The sequence below is a fragment of the Orcinus orca genome, chromosome 13 (genome assembly GCF_937001465.1).
Source record: "Orcinus orca chromosome 13, mOrcOrc1.1, whole genome shotgun sequence".
NCBI classification, from domain to species: Eukaryota; Metazoa; Chordata; class Mammalia; order Artiodactyla; family Delphinidae; genus Orcinus; species Orcinus orca.
In genome coordinates, this window is record NC_064571.1 from 7,363,253 (window position 1) to 7,383,753 (window position 20,501).

Here is a 20,501-nt window from a genome sequence, read left to right on the forward strand (position 1 = left end):
ACAACAACATGCTTAACAGTCTTACCTACCATGGTTTCTAAAGTGTTCTTTCAATGTGTACTGAACTTCCTACCCCTGATTCAAGAGAATGTCCTAAAATGTCAACCATATTACAAAAGTTCATGAAAGTGACACATAACATCAGTTATTTAACTTGAGACTTTTATACTCTACCTACATTTCAGCCCTACTTTTCTACCTACCCATTACATACTACAGCTTAAAGATTTCAGTAAACCAAGAGTCAAATCTACAATCCAGTCATGCTGATAATGAAAGCTTTAAAACCTTTAAGGAATGTGTAAGAGTATTTTTATGTAGGTACATCTTTCTGCAGATCATTTTTCCTTTATCAAAGCTACAGTATTCTTACTAATATTTGCCCTTCCAGCCCCAATCCTTTATTCTAAACTTACTGCAGACTTCCAGAAATAAAAGGCAATTTTCTATGGTATTCAACTCAGTGTTTTCACAGGCCACATTCCTCCATCATCAGGACAGAAAAAATGTTATAACTTAATGGCCTTTAAACAGTGAAGGTATTGGGACTTCCCTGGTGGCGCAGTTGTTAAAAATCTGCCTGCCAATGCAGGGGACATGGGTTTGATCCCTGCTCCGAAAAGATCCCACATGCCACGGAGCAACTAAGCCCGTGCGCCACAACTACTGAGCCTGTGCTCTAGAGCCCTCACATCACAACTACTGAAGCCCACACGCCTAGAGCCCGTGGCTCCGCAGCAAGAGAAGCCACCGCAGTGAGAAGCCGATGCACCGCAACAAACAGTAGCCCCTGCTTGCCGCAACTAGAGAAAGCCCATGCACAGCAACAAAGACCCAATGCAGCCAGAAATAAAAATTAATTTTTTTTAAATGAAGCTATTAAAAATATTGCATATGTAGTTTTTTTAAGAAACAGCCAAACTACTTTCTAAAGTGGCTTCACCATTTAATATTCACAACAACAATGAATGGAGATGTGTATTTTTTCCACATCCAGTATTTAGTACTTTTCCACAACCAGCCGGTATTTAGCATTATGGCTACTTTTCCTTTAAGCTGTTCTAATAGATGTGTGGTGCTATCAAGGTCTTCCTTTGCATTTCCTTAAAGGCTAGTGAAGTTAAACATTTTTTGGTCTACTTTGCCATACATATACATTCCGTGAAATGTGTCTTCATATCTTTTACCCTTTTCTAATTGGATTGATTTTCTTTTAATGTTGAGTTTTGAGAACTCTTTATATGCCCTTTATGAGTCATCAGTCAGATATGTGGTTTACATATACTTTCTTCCAATTTGTAGCTTGTCTTTTCATCCACTTAACAGGGTTTTTTAACCAGAGCAAAAATTTTCAATTTTCATGAGGTACCATTTATCAAGCTTTTTCTTTATGCTTTTGGTGTCATGAAAAAGAACTCTGCACCAACTCATAGGTCCTGAAGATTTTTAACTATGTTATATTCCAAAAGTTGGGTATTTTAATGTTTTGTATTTTGATCTTTTGCCTATGGTTATCCAACTGCTCCAGCAACATTTCAACTATCCATCCTATATACATAAAATTGCTTTTGCACCTTTGTCAAAATCCACTTGGCTATACTTGTATGGGGCTATTTCTAAGTCCTCTATTCTGCTCTATTGATTTATGTCTTTCCCTCTGACACTAATAAACTGTCATGATTAAGGTAGCTACACAAAAAGTCTTGAAATCAGAGTGATTGCTTTTATTCTTCTTTTTCAGAATTGTTTTATCTATTATTAATTCCTTCAAACTTTTCAAATAAAATTTGGAATATTCTTGTGTGAATTTACAAAAAGAATCTTGCTGTAATTTTTTTAATATTATTATTTTTTTAATTTTTGGCTGTGTTGGGTCTTTGTTGCTGTGCACGGGCTTTCTCTAGTTGTGGTGAGTGGGGGCCACTCTTCATTGTGGTCCATGGGCTTCTCATTGCCGTGGCTTCTCTTGCTGCACAGCACGGGCTCTAGGAGCGTGGGCTTCAGTAGTTGCAGCACACGGGCTCAGCAGCTGTGGCACACAGGCTTAGCTGCTCCGCGGCATGTGGGAACTTCCCGGACCAGGGCTCGAACCCATGTCCCCTGCATTGGCAGGTGGATTCTTAACCACTGCGCAACCAGGGAAGTCCGTCTTGCTGTAATTTTAATAGTAACTGCATTAACGGTATGTGAATTTAAAGAAAACCAACATCTTTATTATGTTGAGTTTTTCAATCCATGAACACCATATTTCTCCATTTATTTAGATCTTCTTTGATTTCTTTCATCAGTGTTTTGCGATTTTCACAAAATTCGTATTTAATTTTTAAAGTAATCTGAAGTGGTATTTTTAATTTCTGTTTCTACATACTCATTTCTAATATACAAAATGTGACTGAATTTTTTTATGTTGATCTGGTATACTGCAACCTTGTTGAACCCACTTATTAGTTCTTTGCACTAAGCAAGGAGTTATGATTTGAAATTAAAAGTACAACCCACCCCCCAAAAAAAACTAGACTTCATCAAAATTTAGAATATTTGCTGTGCAAAAGACCATATGAAGGGAATTTAAAAAAACAAGCCACAAAGTGGAAGAAAATATCTGCAAACTACATATCTGAAAAAAAACCTAGTATCTAGACTATGTAAAGAACTCTCAAAACACATCAGTAAAAACCCAAACAATCCAATTAGAAAATGGACAAAAGGCATGAAAAGACATTTCACTAAAGAGTATTTACAGATGGCAAATAAAGGATGTTCCACATCAATAGCCATTTGGAAAATGCAAATTAAAATCACAATGGGATATCACTACACCATCAGAATGTCCTCTCCCCAAACAACAGTGGTAATAACCAGTGTTTGCTGAGGATGAAGAGGACCTGGATCACGCACACATTGCTAGTGAAAATGTAAGCTGGTACAGCCACTCTGGAAAACAGTCTATCATTTTCCTGGAAAACTAAAAATGTACTTACCATATGACCCAGCAATTGCACTCATGCACATTTATCCCAGGGTAACAAAAAATTTATCTCATGCAGAAACTTGTAGACAAATGCTTGTAGCAGCTTCATTTGCAACAGCCAAAAACTGGAAACAACCCACATGTCCTTCACAATGGGTGAATGGTTAAATAAACTGTGGTTCATCCCCATTCCATGGAATACTATTCAGCAATAAAATGGAATGAACTATTGATACATGCAACAACTTGGACGGATCGCAAGAAAATCAGACTGACTGGAAAGAAGCCAATTCCCAGAGGTTATATACATATATGATTCCACTTATAAAATTTTTTATTTTCAAAAATTCATATAAGTACAGAAAAGATTCATGGTTACTAGGGTTTAGTGAGAGGAGGTGCACAGAAAGGAGATGATTATGGTTACAAATGAACAACATGAGAGATCCTTGCAGTGATGGTCTGTATTTTGACTGTGGTAGTGAATATACAAATCTGCACATGTGATAATACTGTATAACACTAAACACAAACATACACGTGTGCTAGTGCAAGTGAAACTGGGAAAATCTGAATATGATCAGTGAACTATATCAGTGTCAATATCCAAGTTGTGATACTGTACAGTTTTACAAGATGTTATCATTAGAGGAAACCAAATAAAAGACACAGGAATCCCTCTGTATTAATTCTTACAACTGCGTGTGAATCTATAATAATCTTAAAAGTTTAATTAACAAAACTGAACACTGTTTAAAGGAGAAGGCAAACCTCAAACTGAGGAAAAAAAATGTTTGCAATACATATATCTGATGAAAGATTTGTCTATAATATATAAAAAAATTCCTATGACCCAACATTAAAGAACACAATTTTTAAATGGGCAAATGATTTCAACACTTAACCAAATGAGATATAATGATGGGAAATAAACACATGACAAGATGGTCAGTAACACTAGCTAATAAGGAAATGTAAACAAAATCACAATGAGATGCCACTACACAGCCACCAGAATGACTAAAATGAAGGGCTGATAATATTAAGTGTTGAGAGAGGATGTGGAGCAACTGGAACACACCTCAAGAGAGAATGCAAAACTGGCACAGCCACTTTGGAAAAGACAGTTTGGCAGTTTCTTCAAGTTAAACATACACACTTACCATATGACCCAGCAATCCCACTCCCAGGTATTTACCTAAGAGAAACGAAAACATATGTCCACACAAAGACTTGTACTCAAATGTTCACAGCAGCTTTATTCATAATCACAAGAAGCTGGGAAAAAAACCCTAAATATCCAACTACCAGATAATTCATAAACAAATTGTCATCTACCCACACAAAAGGATACTACTCAATGATAAAAGTAAAGAATGTTACACACACCAACATGGATGAATCTCAAGAGATTATTTCACGTGACACCCAGCCAGCCAATAAAGGCTACAATCTCTATGATTCTAGTTATAGGAATTTTTAGAAAAGTGAAAACTACAGTGACCCCCCACACACACACAAAACACAAAAGCTACAGTGATTTTTGGCCAGAAAGGACTGCCTACAAAGGGTCATGAGGGAACTTTTTGGGTTAATGGAAATATTCAGTATCATGATTGTGGTGAAAGAAGCACAACTGTATAATTTATCAAAGTTTATTAACTCCACACTTTAACTTTGTGTATTTTATGTCAATTACACCTCAAAGAAGAGAATTTAAATTTCTAGGGATACTATAAAAACGGATGAGAAGTTACAGAATGGATTTATCAGTTTACTGAAAACAGTTAAGGTTAAAATTACATATACCTAATATAAGTCATTTTACCCATTTTTATAAGTTATGAAAATAAGAATCAACATATAATATTTTTATAACACCTTAATTTCTATTAACACAATGTAATATGTAACTAAAATGACATTACTGTGAAGGAATCTTTTAAAAACATGGTATTTCTTTATTAATTGTATGTAAAAGGCATGTGATCAACTTTGGTGCTTGGCTTTTTGGAATAATCAAAAATCATGCATAAAAATAAAAAATGAGACACTTCACTTTGAGATCAATACACTAAAGCCTTTTAAATACACATAATATAACCAAAAAAAACGTTCGTTGTAAAGAAGTAAAAGAAAAATTAACCTGTTTGCAAATCTCCTCTCAACTCCAAACTGGCAAATTTTATTTATTAATGACAGACATTTTCCACTAAAAAGTTGTCTGATTTAAGTTCTACAAGAACATAGGAAATCCAACCCTTTCCCAAATTATTCCACAATTCAAAATCTCCAAGCTTCCTAGGATTCTCTCCTACCAACCCCTCTTCTCCAATGTCTCTTTATTTTTACCCTCTGAGGAGGTCTTACATCCTGGCTCAAAATTTCTCTGACACTGAGAGGTGGGGGTCTATGCCCCTCCCCTTTAATATGAGACTGTGTGACTGTTTACTCAACAGAATATGGCAGAAATGATGTTACAGTTTCTAAGCCCAGGCCTTGTACTTCCGGGCTCTTGAGACATTCACTGCCAAGCTAATGAGGATGTCCAGGCCACATAGAGAGGCCAAGGATAGGTGTTCCAGCTGACGTGCCAACCAACAGCGACTATCAACCACCAGAAGTGAGTGATGTGCAAGTGAGATAGCCTTTAAGATGACTCCATCACAGTCATCATTTACCTGCAACCACATGGAGACCTCCAAGCAAGACCAATCTGAGCTCAGTCAACCCTCAGAACCAAGAGAGACGATGATTTTTGTTGTTTTAAAGAACTAAGTTTGGGATGACCTGTTATGATACAATAATAACTGAAGCACTCACATATTTCCTTCTGTTCCTAATGGATACCAGGGCCTACAGAAGTAGAAACCACACCAGTCCTTCTTCTCTCCCCACCAACTTGACCAAAAAAATTGTTCGTAATCTATAAGTACTGAGGGAAGACATGGTGATATCTAACTCTTTGCACTTTACTTTGGTTTCTGCTCCTCCCCTGAAACAGGCTCAATAAGAACAAACAAGAGGAAAAACATAAGGAGGAATCCCATTCTTTACTCCTAACTATCCCAGCAGTGCCAGTAGCAACAAAGGAAACAGGGAAATCTAGTCCTGCCTTCTCCATAAGATGCCTTTTGGCATCTCTTTTCCTCCAACCTCCATCTCTTCTTACCCAGCACTCCTTGACAACAGTTACATATACAAACAGGAAAAACAAGACGAAAGAGGGAAAAGCCCAGCAGTCATTGCTCCTCACTAGCTCTCACCATTTGCACCACAGAACCCAACAGTTCTCACTCCCCACTCCCTCAATGGAGTTCTATCTTAAGCACCACAACCCATTAATAAATTCAGAGGTACCCAATCATGTCTTTAAAAAAAAAAAAAAAGCCCTCCGAGCTTAAAACTTCCTTATGAACTGGGTCTTGACGTCTTTAAAAGGCATGTGAAACCATACTGCATTGTACAATGCAAGCAAACAGAATGTATCTTATTACCTTCCACAAAATTCAGCCTAATTCTCCACTTTCTAAATACCTCATAGTTGAAGCGGTAAGAATACAAAAGCAAGTATAAGCGTCATCTTGTAGACCTCCAAATATATATAATCTAAGTTCACACATTTTTATGGATTCCAATGTGTTTAACTATAAAATCAGTTCAGGGCAGCTTTGTCAAACCAGAACGAGTACCCTCAAAGGGGGCAGGTGAGATGGGTTAGGAGGGGGAAACGCAGGGTTGTGGGTAATTTCAGAAGACTGAAAATTCTCCCCAGTAACTTTTATCTGTTTAATTTGTTTTAATTTTAATACGATAATAAAGATTTAAGATGAACATTCCATGAATCATATGGATAGACACTTTATCACAGTTCACTGTCATAGAATATCAACCAAAGCTTTTGTTTACAAACCTCCACTAAGTTGTTTCACATTGATGAAAAAGAGCAGAAGCAGACTTAGTATGTAAATTAAACATTTTAGCCAAGAGAAGGTGCTATAAAACAAAGGTGAAAATCATTAGTTCATACTGAAAAAGATTAGAAAAATTGAGTTCTTACTAGTATATGCATGCTGAACTCAAAAGAAGTCCATTATAGGAGGCAATACTTTCACAATAAAATAGTGATTTAGATCCTGCTACTCAAAAGAATAATTCCAAGATAAGCAGCATTAGTATCACGTCGTTAGAAATGCAAAATCTTAGGTCCCACCCAAGACTTACTATATCAAAATCCTCATTTCAACAAGACCCACAGGTGAATCACATGCACATTAAAATATGAGAAGCACTGGTTTAGAATCAACAAAACACTATCATTCACATCAATACTGCAAATTTGAACTTCAAAAATTTTTATATTTGTTACTGTTTGATATAAGTGTATTTAGGGTTTCATAACTGCCTAAGAGGTAAGTTTATACTTAGTTTTGGGCCTGAAGATATATATATAAGCAATATTAACAATTTAAGTCAACATTCTCAATTAACACCTTAAGGACACAAGTTATGTTCTAAATTAATTGATTAGACTGAGCACTTCCGACACTCACAGATAGTGAACTCATAGTCTTTGTATTCCATAAAAGTAACTCTGGTCCTTAATCACTGTTAAAGGATTCTTCCCACCTAATTTCCTTTTGTAACACCTGGCATAACCAAACAAATATTAATAAAATTTTGATGCAGGTAACCACTCTCAGGAGAGGGTACTTCTCACTTGCTGAACAACATCATCATTAGAATGGTCTGGCTGCACCTGTGTGCAGGCACTAGCTAAGCAACTGAAGATCTTGGATACTCTTCATCATCAACCCTTGCTTCTCAAGAGACAGAAACATACAGCACACTCCCATTCCTTCCAATCTGGCTTGCTCTCCTGACGGCAGATTTAATTACAAAGGGATCTGGAAGACATATGTAATAACTTTAGGAGGCAAATTTGAAATCTCAAGGGTAGCACTCCCATACTTAACCTAAACTTCACATTCTCCCTTCATCTCCTCACTGTATTATCTGTGCATATGCCTATTTGCTATATTAAAACGTAAGCTCCTTTGAGAACAGAAAACTCCTTTTTGTGTGCTCAATTCACCTCCCATTTTAAAAAATAAATTTATTTATTTTTGGCTGCACTGGGCCCTTGTTGCTGCATATGGGATTTCTCTAGTTACGGTGAGCGGGGTGGGGGGGGCGGGCTACTCCTCACTGCAGTGCGCAGGCTTCTTATTGCAGTGGCCTCTCCCGCTGTGGAGCACGAGCTCTAGGCCTCAGTAGTCATGGCACACAGGCTCAGTAGTTGTGGCACACGGGCCCAGTCGCTCCACAGCATATGGGATCTTCCCAGACCAGGGCTTGAACCCGTGTCCCCTACACCGGCAGGCAGATTCCCAACGACTGCGCCATCAGGGAAGTCCCCACCTCCCTACCTTTTACAACTAGCAACCAGCAGGGAATGTAACACATTCTTAACAGGCACTATTAAAGAAAAAGCCCTATTTTAGAATGGCAACCACAATTTTCATACAATTAGAAAGGCTCACCAGTTTCATCACTGAGGCTTAATAAAAACCTCATCTACCACCATAACAATTACTATATTTTGATCGTAGTAAAACTTCCAAATTGAATTTTCGGAAACAATAAATTCAAACACCAGTTTAAAAATCCCACTGAGAGAAAACTACAGCTACATTTTATTTACCTAACACAGACAAGGATCCTTTGTATGTGAATTTTCCAAATGAATGGAAACGTACCATTCTTTAAAATTCATATTTAAAATGTAAATCTTTCTTATAACTGATTATGTAACCCCCTGAAATATTTACAAATGTCTGGGGTTGTTTCAGTACAATGGGGAGAGGGAAGATGAGAGTGGGTAGGATGCAGATGAAACAAGGTTATCTGTGAATCAGTAATATCTGAAACTGGGTGATGGACAGGTGTGTTCATTAAACTATTCTTCTATATACGTTTGAAATTTTTTATTTAAGAAAATTTACACTATAGTAACCAAAACAATGTGGTACTGGTATAAGGATAAACATAAACATCAAAAGAATAAAACTGTCCAGAAATAAATCCATTCATCCATGGCCAATTGATTTGACAGTGGTGCCAAAACCAATCAATAGGGGAAGAAATAGTCTGTTCAACAAATGGTGCTGGGACTATATCTCCACACGTAAAAGAATAAAGTTTTGGACCCCTACCCCACACTATCTACAAAAATTAACTCAAAATGGGTTATAACCTAAATGTTAGAGCTAAAACAATAAAACTCTTAAGAAGAAAACATAGGTGAATCTTCACACCCTGGCATGACTTAACAGTAGATTTTTAGATACAATACCCAAAGCACAAGCAACAATAACAAAAATTAGGTCAGCTGGATTGTATCAAAATTTAAAAACTTTTGTAAAAATGATACTATGTCAAGACAGTGAAAAGACAACCCACATAATGGGAGAAAATATTTACAAATCATGTACCTTATAAGGATCAAGTACCCTGAATATATAAAGAACTCTTAAAACTCAAGCGAAACAAGCTAATTTAAAAATGAGTAAAGGACTTGCACAGACATTTGTCCAAAGATATACAAATGACCAATGAATACATAGAAAGATGTTCAACATCATTAGTAACCAGGGAAATGCCAATCACAATGACAATGAGACACCACTTCACAATCGCTAGGATGGCTATTAATGGAAAAAAAAGGAACAGAATTGTTGGCAAAGATATGAAGAAATCAGAACCCTTGTACATTCTGGTGGTGCTGTAAAATGGTGCAGCTGCTGTAGAAAAGTTTGGTGGTTCCTCAAAAAGTTAAACATCGGATGATCTACCACTTCCACTCCTAGATATATACTATACTCAAAAGAACTGAAAACTGGTACTCAAACATCTAGACACAAATGTTCATAGCAGCACTTTTCACAATAGCCAAAAGGTGGAAACAACTGAAACATCCATCATCAGATGAATGGATAAACATTATGTGGTATATATACACAGTGGAATATTATTCAGCCATAAAAACAAAATGAAGTACTGATATATTCTGCACATAGATGAACCTCGAAAACATGCAAAATGAAAGAACCCACACACAAAAGGTTATACATGGTATGATTCCATTTATATGAAATATCCAGAATAGGTAAATCAAAAGACAGTATATTAGTGGTTGCTAAGGGCTCAGAGGAGGACAGAAAGGGAAAGTAACTGCTTAATGGATATAGGAACTCCTTTGGGGGTGATGAAAATGTTTTGAAACTAGACAGAGAAGACTGAACAACACCGTGAATGTACTAAATCTCACAGAATTGTACATTTAAAATGGTTACTTTTATGTTATATGAATTTAGCCTCAAAAAAATTTCACAAGGGCTTCCCTGGTGGCGCAGTGGTTGGGAGTCCGCCTGCCGATGCAGGGGACGCGGGTTCGTGTCCCGGTGCGGGAGGATCCCACATGCCTTGGAGCAGCTGGGCCCGTGGGCCATGGCCCCTGAGCCTGCGCGTCCGGAGCCTGTGCTCCGCAGCGGGAGAGGCCGCAGCGGTGAGAGGCCCGCGTACCGCAAAAAAAAAAAAAAAAAATTCACAAAACTGATTACGTGTTTCATACCAACCTGAATGGGAGTAAACTAATATAATTTAGCACTTCAGTCATCATTCAGGAGTGACAAGTTTGTAGGCCTGCAAAAGAATTTTGTTCTTAAACCAAACAACACAATGCCAACTGCTACTTACAAGTCTCTCTAATAACTCCCCTCCATTCTAATTACCAATAGGCTGAGATGACCAAGTTGTGAAAATTCTAAGCTCAGAGTGAGAACGTGAAAAGAAGACTTACACAGAAAAAAAAAAAAAAAAAGAATAACTTTAGCAGATACCTATAATGAAAGTGTGACTTTTAAACATTGTGAGCTACACCACAATGAAATGCAGGGTGAACCTCCTCTGCAACCTGGTTTGAAAAGCCATTGTAGAGTTGGAAATCTGAAATATGAACTGGATATTAAATATAAGAGAATTTGTGTTAATTGCACTAGGTGGGATAAGGGTATTATGGTTACATAAGGAAACATTTAGAGAGAAAATGTCAAGATGTCTATAAAATAAAATACATAAAGCAAAAATGAGGACAAAATACTGGTAATGATTAAATCTAGGTGATGCGTATATAAGAGTTCCTTATACTATTCCTTCAACTTTTCTGTGTGCTTGAAATTTTTATAATAAAAAGTTAAAATTTTAAACTTTAATCCCAACATTTCATTTTTTAAGACTTATTAGCTACTAATATGTCTGAAAGAGAAAATCACTTCTCTTAAATTCCTAAGAGAACAATGGATAATCCAGTAAGTATGTGTCTTTTTTCCCCCCAGGTTCATTCCTGACAAGTAATGCCTTCAAGTAACATCCAACCTTAAGTAAAAGGTCACTGACCTGAAGTGGGGGATTATAAAACAAAATACCAGACAATAGTACTACTGTCCTTGTACTGTTTTACAGGACTTTAAATATTGACTTTGTATATGCAAGGTATAAGTCAAACCACTTAAAAAAAAAATAGAAACAGCATGTATAAACTCTAACCCAAGATAAGAAGGGGGAAAAATAGAAACAAAGCATTGCAGAATTGGCACAAATAAAAAACAAACCAGGATGGCTGAAATAAGATCAAATATATCATTAATCACAAGCAATGTGTAAGTAACTTTAAACTCTTAAAGGTGTTATCAAATTGGTTTAGTAAGAATTCAATTTTATGCAGTTTATCCAAAGACCTCAAACAAGTACATAGAAAGGTTAAAAGTTAAAAAAAAAAAATTAAATCCTCAACAAAACACTAGCAAACCAAATCCAAGAACATATAACAAGGATTGCACACCATGACCAACTGGGATATATCCCAGGATTGCAAATTTGGTTCAACATATGAAAATTGATTAATGTAATCCACCATATATAAATGGTATAAGACACAAAAACCACATAATCATCTCACAGATGAAGAGACAGCAATGTAACAAAATCCAACACCCATTCACGGGGCGGGGGGCGGGAGGGGGGGACACACCTAACACAATGCGAAAAACTGAAAGCTTCCCCCCCCATCCCATGATCAGAAACAAGAAAAGAATGTCCATTCTCCCCATTCAGTACAACACTGTACAGCAGGATCTAGCCAGAGCTTAAGGTAAGATAAAGAAATAAAAACCATTTAGATTGGAAAAGAAGGAGAAAACTATCTGAACTTGCAGTGGCAGGACCACGTACATAGAAAATTCTAAGGAATCCACATACACAACAAAAAAAATTCAAGCTAATATATGAGTTCAGTAAGATTGCAGAACAGATCAATATATAAAAATCAACTGTATTTAAACTGTGTACTAGCAATAAACAATCTGAAAATGAAATTAAAAAATAATTCCACTTATGATAGCATAAAAAAAATTAAATGCCTCAGAATAATTTTTTAGAAGAGTTGCAAATGTTGTACTCTGAGAACTACAAAAAATCATTGAAAGAAAACCTGAAAACCTAAATAAGTGGAAAGACATTCCATGTTCATGGATCTCAAGGCCTAACATTGGCAATACTCCCAAAATTAATCTACAGAAGAAATCCAATCTCAATCAAAATCCCAGCTGCCCCCCCCTTTTTTTTTGCAGTAATTGAGAGATTCTAATTGTAAAATCTGTATGGAAATGCAAGGAACCCAGAATAGCCAAAACAATCTCAAAAAAGAACAAAGAGAAATCACACTTCCCAATTTCAAAACTTAATACCAAAGCTGTAGTAATCAAGATAGTGTGATACTGCCATCAGGATAGACATACAGATCAATGGAACAGAACTGAGAGTCCAGAAATAAAATCCTACATATACGGTCAATTGATTTGATCAAGGAATTAGAGGAGTAATAGTCTTTTTTTTTTAAATGGTGCTGGGACGATTGAATATCCACACGCGAAGAATGAAGTTGGACCCCTACCTCACACAATATAAAAAAAATTAACCCCAAATGGCTCAAAGGTCTAAATGTAAGAATTAAAACTGTAAAACTAGAAGAAAAATAGTAAATCTTCATGACCTTAGATTTGGTGATGATTTCTTAGATCTGACACCAAAAGCACAAGCAGCCAAAGAAAAAATAGATAAATCGGGCTTTTTAGAAACTTTTGTTCTACAAACGACACCACCAAGAAAGTGAAACAACAACCTCCTATGGGAGAAAATAATGACAGCCCAGAGAATGGGAGAAAATATTTGAAAATCGTATCTGATAAAGGATTTGTATCTAGAGTATATAAAGAACTTATTCCTCAATAATAAAGAACTCAATTTTAAAATGGGCAAAGGATCTGAATAGACAGTTCTCCAAACAAGACATACAAATGTCCAATAAACACATGAAAAGATACTCAACATCTTAAGCCATCATGAAGTGCAGACCAACCAAAAGTCACAATAAGATACCACTTCACACCTACTAGAATGGCTATAATCAAAAAGTCAGATGATAACGAGTGCTGATGAGGATATAGAGAAACTGAAACTCTAACACACTGTTGGTTGGACTATAAAATGGAGCAGCAGCTTTGGCAGTTCCTGGAAAAAAAGTAAAACTACTTGGCAGTTCCTAAAAAAGTTAAACATAGAGTTACTCTACGACCCAGCAATTTCACTCCTAAGTATATACCCCAAAGAATTGAAAACACAAGTCCACACAAAAACTTATACACGGATTTTTTTAGCAGTATTATTCGTAACAGCCAAAAAGTGGAACAACCTTGAATCCATTAACTGATGTATGGACGGGTAAATAAAATGTGGCACACCCATACAATGAATTCTTAGAACATGTGATTCTAGACTTAGAAAAAATTCCAACTACTGCAGTATCATCAATCACATCTATTAGTTTCATCAGAGCTCAGTACCCGAAACCTAATGACACAAATTTAATTAACACAGTACTTATTGTATTTTCAGAGACTGTTTATATAAAGTTTACAGTACGAAGGTAGTTTCAAAAACAGAAAAAACAAACATTATTTTAAATCTCAATAGAAAGTATCTTTCTATCACCAAAGGGAGATTTGAAAACCAATGATTCTAAACAATGACTGCTACCTGGGTGAAAAGTAGGGACTCCTCTGAAAAAATATACCTGAAATTTTATATACCATGTCTGAAATGGGAAGGAATGAAACATTAAATCATCACTGTTTTCACTTTAAACAGACAGGCTATGAGACAGGCAGTTATTCAACTAAGGTTAAGTGAGAAAATTTTTTTAAAGGAATTCTGGCACTGATTGACCTATGGACAACGGCAGTCATTCTTCTATTCTCCCTCCTTTGTTAAACTGTTCCTCTTTAACAGTTGCTTCACCAGTAAAGATCCTTTGGGAAGTCTACATTTTGGAGTAGCAGGATTTCTTAAATCAGCTAGTGCAGCACAGTTTAAAAAAAAAACAAAACCACAGGTTCTGAGGTCTGGTTTGGCTTAACAGCTGAGAGGCTCTAAGCCTCAAGCACATTATGCTAAATCTGTTTCCTCTTCTATATGTTATAAAGTAGTTCTTTTATCTTTATACCTTTCCCTTCCTCCAGATTCTCAAACTGGTTACAGCATAGTTATTTCTTCTACATTAAGTGTCTTCATTATTAAAATTATGTAAATACTGTGATTACTGCTAGAGCAAGTAGTATACTGTGATTATTTCAATAGTTCAAAATACCTGATTTGAAATTTCTTAACAGTACATATTTGACACAAGGCATAAGTTAGAAAGGGAGGGAAAAAGGAGTCATTTGTGTGTCACTAACTAAAACATTTGAATGCTGCTGTAATGTCTCTAATTTTTCTCCCTGGTCTCCCGCTCTGTTATATATTATCACAAACTAATAACCAAATCGCAATTAAGGCCTCATCCTTTAATAACAGCTACTTTTAATAATAAGAGAGAGTTAAGTTGGTCAGACCATCTTGAAAAAAAGTTTTCCTACATTAACAGCAACCAAAACTATAAGACACCTAGGAATAAACCAAACAAGAAATATCCTAAAGGTTCAACCGAAGAAAATAAAGTTTTACTGATAATTAACCAAATAAAGAAGCATGTCATGTTACTAATTTGTTCATCACTACATTTCAGCACCTAGAACAACAGCTGGCACTTAACTGCTTAAACAGACAATATATTTCTTGAAGGGAATGATTCAATACCATAAAGATGTAAGTGTACCAAATAATCTAAAAACTTAATGGGACTCCCAATTAAAATCAGTCCCAACAGACTTTTAATAGACCTTGATAAACTCACCTATTACATAAGAAAATTTAAAAATCATAAGTGGGTAAAATATCAAGAGCATGAACATACCCACAAATGTCTTAAGTTGTCCTCTGAGTGCTTCTCAAACATTCTAAGCACCTGTTGGACAAACATGAATGGCAGTCAAAAGGCTTGGGAAATGTCTCACAAATGCCTAAATCTGGTTTAGGAATTCCTAAATAAACAGTTCTCAGAGTAGTTCCCCCCAACACAATTCAGAGGGTCTAAACTAATTCAAGGGGTCAAAACTATTTTCAACATAGTACTACGAGGCTATTAGCCTTTTTTTCATTCTCATTTCCTCATAACTGTACAGTGGTGTTTTCCAGAGGCCACACGATGTGTGATATTGCTACAGGTTGAATCACAAGCAGACAAGAATCAAGCTATCTTCTACTAAGCCGGATAGTAAACATTTACAAAATGTTTACCACCACTCTCTTCATAAATTTTTGAAAATGATTATTTAACAGTGTTATTTATGTTAATGTGATGTTATTTTTACTTTTAAATCAATATATTTAAAGAACTTTTCAGTTTTAATTTGTAATATGGTAAGTACTGATTGACCTAACCCACATAAACAAAAGCCTTTTGGGTTCCTTAGTAATTTAGGAGAGTAAGGGGGTCCTAGGACCAAAAAGTTTGAGAACTGCTTTTCTAACCTAAGCAGACACTCAGTTCCTCAGTTAAACAACGCTTTGCCCAACGTATAGATCAACTGCCAGATTGGAATAAACTTAGAAGGCTAAGTAAAGCACAACTAGTGGGCAAGTAACATCAAAAGTAGCTACACTGGGATCCCCTGGTGGCGCAGTGGTTGAGAGTCCGCCTGCCGATGCAGGGGACACGTGTTCGTGCCCCAGTCTGGGAAGATCCCACATGCCGCGGAGCGGCTGGGCCCATGAGCCATGGCTGCTGAGCCTGCGCGTCCGCAGCAGGAGAGGCCACAACAGTGAGAGGCCCGCATACCGCAAAAAAAAAAAAAAAAAGTAGCTACATCAGCTCCCCAGAGATCACCAGTAGAGAAGGCAGAAGAGGTTTCTATAAGCTAACAAGCTAACAAGTTTATCATCTGCTTTCTTATTCATGTATGGCAAACTACGACTTCTTCCCGTCCTTCCACATATTGATTACCTAAAGTATCAATCTAGGAACAAGGTAAACCAAGAGAACTCTCAGATTATACATCTTTTTTTCTTTTTTGATCTAATGTATGCAGATAGTTTATTATTAATTCAAATATATTCAAATGAGAAATAAGTTCCTTTGTTGAACTAGACTATTTGAACTGTTTGCCACTTGGACTACTGCCTCTCTGGGATGCTTTAGAGTACCTGCTATGCTCACAGCTCCTCTGGACAGGTTCCTTAAGCAGATCACCATGCTTTCTATCCCAGAAGAGGGACCCGATACCCTGATCATACCTGGCTAGGATGAATATCTGACACCAGGACAAAAATCTAAAACGTAGGCAGCTGTCTCAGAGATAGCCAGAACTCCCCCAAAAGGAGGAATTTTGCCAAGAATAATAGGAGCATTATGTGTAGTTAAAAACAAAGAGCTACTGTACTAACTCACCACCAGCATAGAGAATCATAGCTGAAGATACCTGTACTCAATCCTGAAAGACCTCCTAATTCCTGAATGACATCCCCACCTTCATGTCTGACTGTGAGATAGGTGAAATAATGATCTTCCTTCCCTCTATATCCTTTGTGAGGGGGTATAGATGTATTAATCCCATTTATTAAGGTAATATACCACATTCCTTACAACCTGAAAAATATAACTACCACACTTGGGGGATTAAAAAAAAAGGATCAGAATGAAGAATTGGAGGCTAATTGTGAAAAACTAGATAATCAGGATCATTTTTTCTCTGCACACATCAATAAGAGAACATTCATCGTGTTATATAAATGGAAATGGTAAGACATTGCTACAACACACAAGATCCCATAAGATATGGTCCCATTATGTAAGCTGATTACTGGGAAGGTTATAGGAAGAAATGAAAATATTGGCCTTATATTTTGTCTATATGATCTGTGAATATTGAATCCTACCCCAGTCAACTGAAAAAGGCAGGAAAACTGAACACCTATCAAAATCTCATTCTCAGAATTTCACAAGTTGAAACAAGATTCTAGAACTCAATGTTTAAACAAAGATCAGTCACTGATAAAACATATGTAATCCAAATAAAATTACTCAGATTAGATAGTAAAATCTAAATTTAAATAAACGCTGAGTGGCTAAAAATTTTAAATGACAATATAAGGATTAAAACACTCAAGTATTTTATGTTTTTTCCAAGAACTGAAAAGTGGCTCAAGGCCTTAACTTGATAGCTAATAAGCAGGTGCTCATTTCTCACCCAGTTCTTCCTGAGCAGAAACATGTCTGGCTTAGGACAGCTCAGAAGGGAAGGAGAGGTGGGAGGAGTCCACGAAGCATTAAAAAACAAACAAAAAAATTTGCTATTGGCTTATGAGAAAGTGTGTTTTTCCATTACACTGCCACCATTTTTCCTTCAATACGAGACAAAAAGTAAACACTGCAGATTTAGTCGGAAAGGAAAAAAACCCAGTAGCATTCTTTCTATACTAACAAACCAATCATTTAACAGGCTCTAGTGTTTGCAATTTAAACTTTATGTCATCCAGGAAAACCTTTATGAATTAGGAAAAGACTTTCACTTTTCTATAAAAATACACACACAAAAATAAATCTCTCCTCTGAATAGCTTTTGTCCAATGTGAAAGAGCTTGAAAAAGAAGAACTGTAGCTAAAATAACATATACATAAATATTTTTTAATCTAAAGAACAAACTTCTGTAATTCTGATCCAAACAAACCAATTGTAAAACACAAAATGAAAAAAAACCCCACAAAACATAATTTTAATTAGAATCAGTGAAAACAGAAAACTGACTAGACAATTGATAATATTTAAGAAATCACTGCCAGTATTCCTTAGGCTTAATGATGACATTGTGATTGTGTCTTATGTTGTGTTCCTGTGGTTGTTTTTTTCCCTCAAGTATTTATCTTTCAGATACACCTGAAAGATTTACACATGAAAGGATTTTGAGAGTTCTTTACCATATCCAGCAGAGATGAAACAGGGCCAGTCATGTGACAACAATGGTCGAAGCTGGGTAACTGGTACAGGAAGCTTTATTACACTCATCTCTATTTCTTGTATAAGGTCGAAGAAAAAAAGTATCCTAGGCACCAAAACATCCTGTCAAAAGCATAGAAATTTCTCTCCCACTAAATCACCCCAGAATTCTGCTTCTTTCTTCTTATTTATCTGCTTTGATTAACAATAAGTTCTATTCTTGAAACCAATTAACTTCCTCCAATAGACCTGTAACTGAAATACAAGACTCACCTTGGTGTCTTTTTAACGCCATTCATCAGATAGGTGAAGGCCAGTGAGGACACAACCCAGGATTCCAACTCACAACTGGTAATCTGATTTTAACTTCAAGACCACAAATCCGTTTTGAGTCAAAATGAACTATCACAGGTTGTTTTTGTCTTTTGAATTTCTCTTACTATCCCCAGTATTTGAACTAAGTTTGGTGAGTAGTACAGAAGGCTGAAAAGTAACAAATGTTCACTCCCAGGAAGTAAAACCCTTTCAATGAAAAGGGGTAAAGAACTCAACCGAATATGACACCCAGAAATGTTCCAATAATCTCGGGGTACGCAACTCTACATACACCCTTACGCTCCCTAGCCTCAGAAGTCTTTTAAATGGTTTAGAAAAGACCGACCCTGGTTGGTTTGTTTCATCTCCTCCTCCTTTCTTAGGGGAGGTGCTAGAGAGCAAAGAAATGACCAAAAGGCCGGAAGAAGGAACGCGAAAAGCATGGAGTCTGGACAATCAGCCCTTAAGTAATTGAAAGCTGTACCCAAATTAAATGAAGTTAAAGGGAGCTTGCTGCTACGCTCCTCCCGGTAACTCCAAGGCACCTGAGCGGCTCAGAGAGTGGGAACACCTGGCTGGAGACAGAGCGGATCCCAACTCCCTCTCTCGCCAAGAATTCATAGATACAAAGACATAAAAAGAACTCTTCCTGACCCCCAGCAAGAGTAGCGCCACGAAAACAACTCCCAACCTCCGAGCCACGCTGGCTGAGCCGGCCCCGCGAGGCCGCGAGCCCTGCCTCGCGGGGCCTCGAACCCCAAACGACTGCCCCGCTCCTCAGGCCGGACACCCCTTCTCCCGGGCCGGGCGAGGGGCAGCAAAGGGACGGAGTCTCGGCTGGGAACCCGCCCGCCGCTGAGGCCCTCCGCGCCCGCCCGGTACTGGGGTCTCGGGCCCGCGCCACCCACTGTGGGCCCCGGACGGTGCCCCGCGGGACCGCTCTCGAGCCTCGACCCCGGTCCGCCGCGCGCCCACGGGACCCGCGCGCCCCCCTCAGCCGCGCCGGCCGCCGCCGTTGAAACCCCGACACCGGCTACCTGTCTTCGCTCTTGTTTTTCTGCTTCTTTCCCATCGTGTGTCAGCGGCGCTCGTAGCCCCAGCCCCTCTATTCGGTCTCTCACAGACCCAGTGTCCCCCGACCGACTTCGGTCTCCGCTCGGCTCCGTCCCCCGCCGCGGTGCCGCCTCTCGCACCCGGCTCTCCACAGACCCGCGCACTGGGACAGGGCACATATGGTGTGAGCTCCGAGTGCGCAAGCGCATCGCCCCACCGCCTCGGCGTGTGGACGCAGGGCGCGGCTCATTGAGAGCTGCGCCTCGGGTAGAGCGTCTCCAGTTGACCCGCCCGCCAGGCAGGAGCCCGAGCGCCCCCTTTCCGCAAGCGTCAGCCGTGCACCGACGCCTGTGCGGTTTCCAGATTCTAGAACCCGGAGGTGGACAATGAGGCTGAAAATTCCACCGTCAGCCTTCTCCCTGTGGGGAACGCAGACTTGGGGAATCGGATCTCAGTTCAGGAGTGGACTTTCGGTTTCCCTTCCACCTTTAACCTCTGTCCCTTTGTACTCTCAGCTGCGTGAAGTTCAGTAAAGAACCACAATGAACCCCTGGTTAGCTGTCCAGGTGTTCCCAAGGGAGATAGAGAAATCCAGCACAACATGAGTCCATGACTTACCAAAAAAATAAATACATAAACCAAACAAACCAGAAATCATAAAACAAGGACACACC

At 38.0% G+C, this 20,501-nt stretch overlaps 1 protein-coding gene across 8 annotated transcripts in view; it reads right to left on the reverse strand.

Moving 5' to 3' along the window:
- EIF5B (eukaryotic translation initiation factor 5B) overlaps positions 1-20,501 on the reverse strand; it is a 69,314-nt gene that overhangs the window by 47,743 nt on the left and 1,070 nt on the right. For 2 of the 8 annotated variants that reach the window (XM_033401790.2, XM_033401789.2), the window contains exons 1-3: positions 19,812-20,051; positions 15,381-15,431; positions 4,135-4,169 (exon numbers count right to left, since the gene is read on the reverse strand). The exons of 1 other annotated variant lie outside the window; for it this stretch is intronic. In XM_033401790.2, coding sequence (XP_033257681.1) covers positions 4,135-4,169; positions 15,381-15,431; positions 19,812-20,036 — 311 coding nt within the window. In that variant the 5' untranslated portion in view covers positions 20,037-20,051. Of the gene's footprint in view, positions 1-4,134; positions 4,170-15,380; positions 15,432-18,440; positions 18,489-18,732; positions 18,774-19,811; positions 20,052-20,501 lie in introns of those variants that run through there. 5 more of the 8 variants (XM_033401792.2, XM_033401791.2, XM_033401795.2 and 2 more) reach the window with 5 other exon arrangements.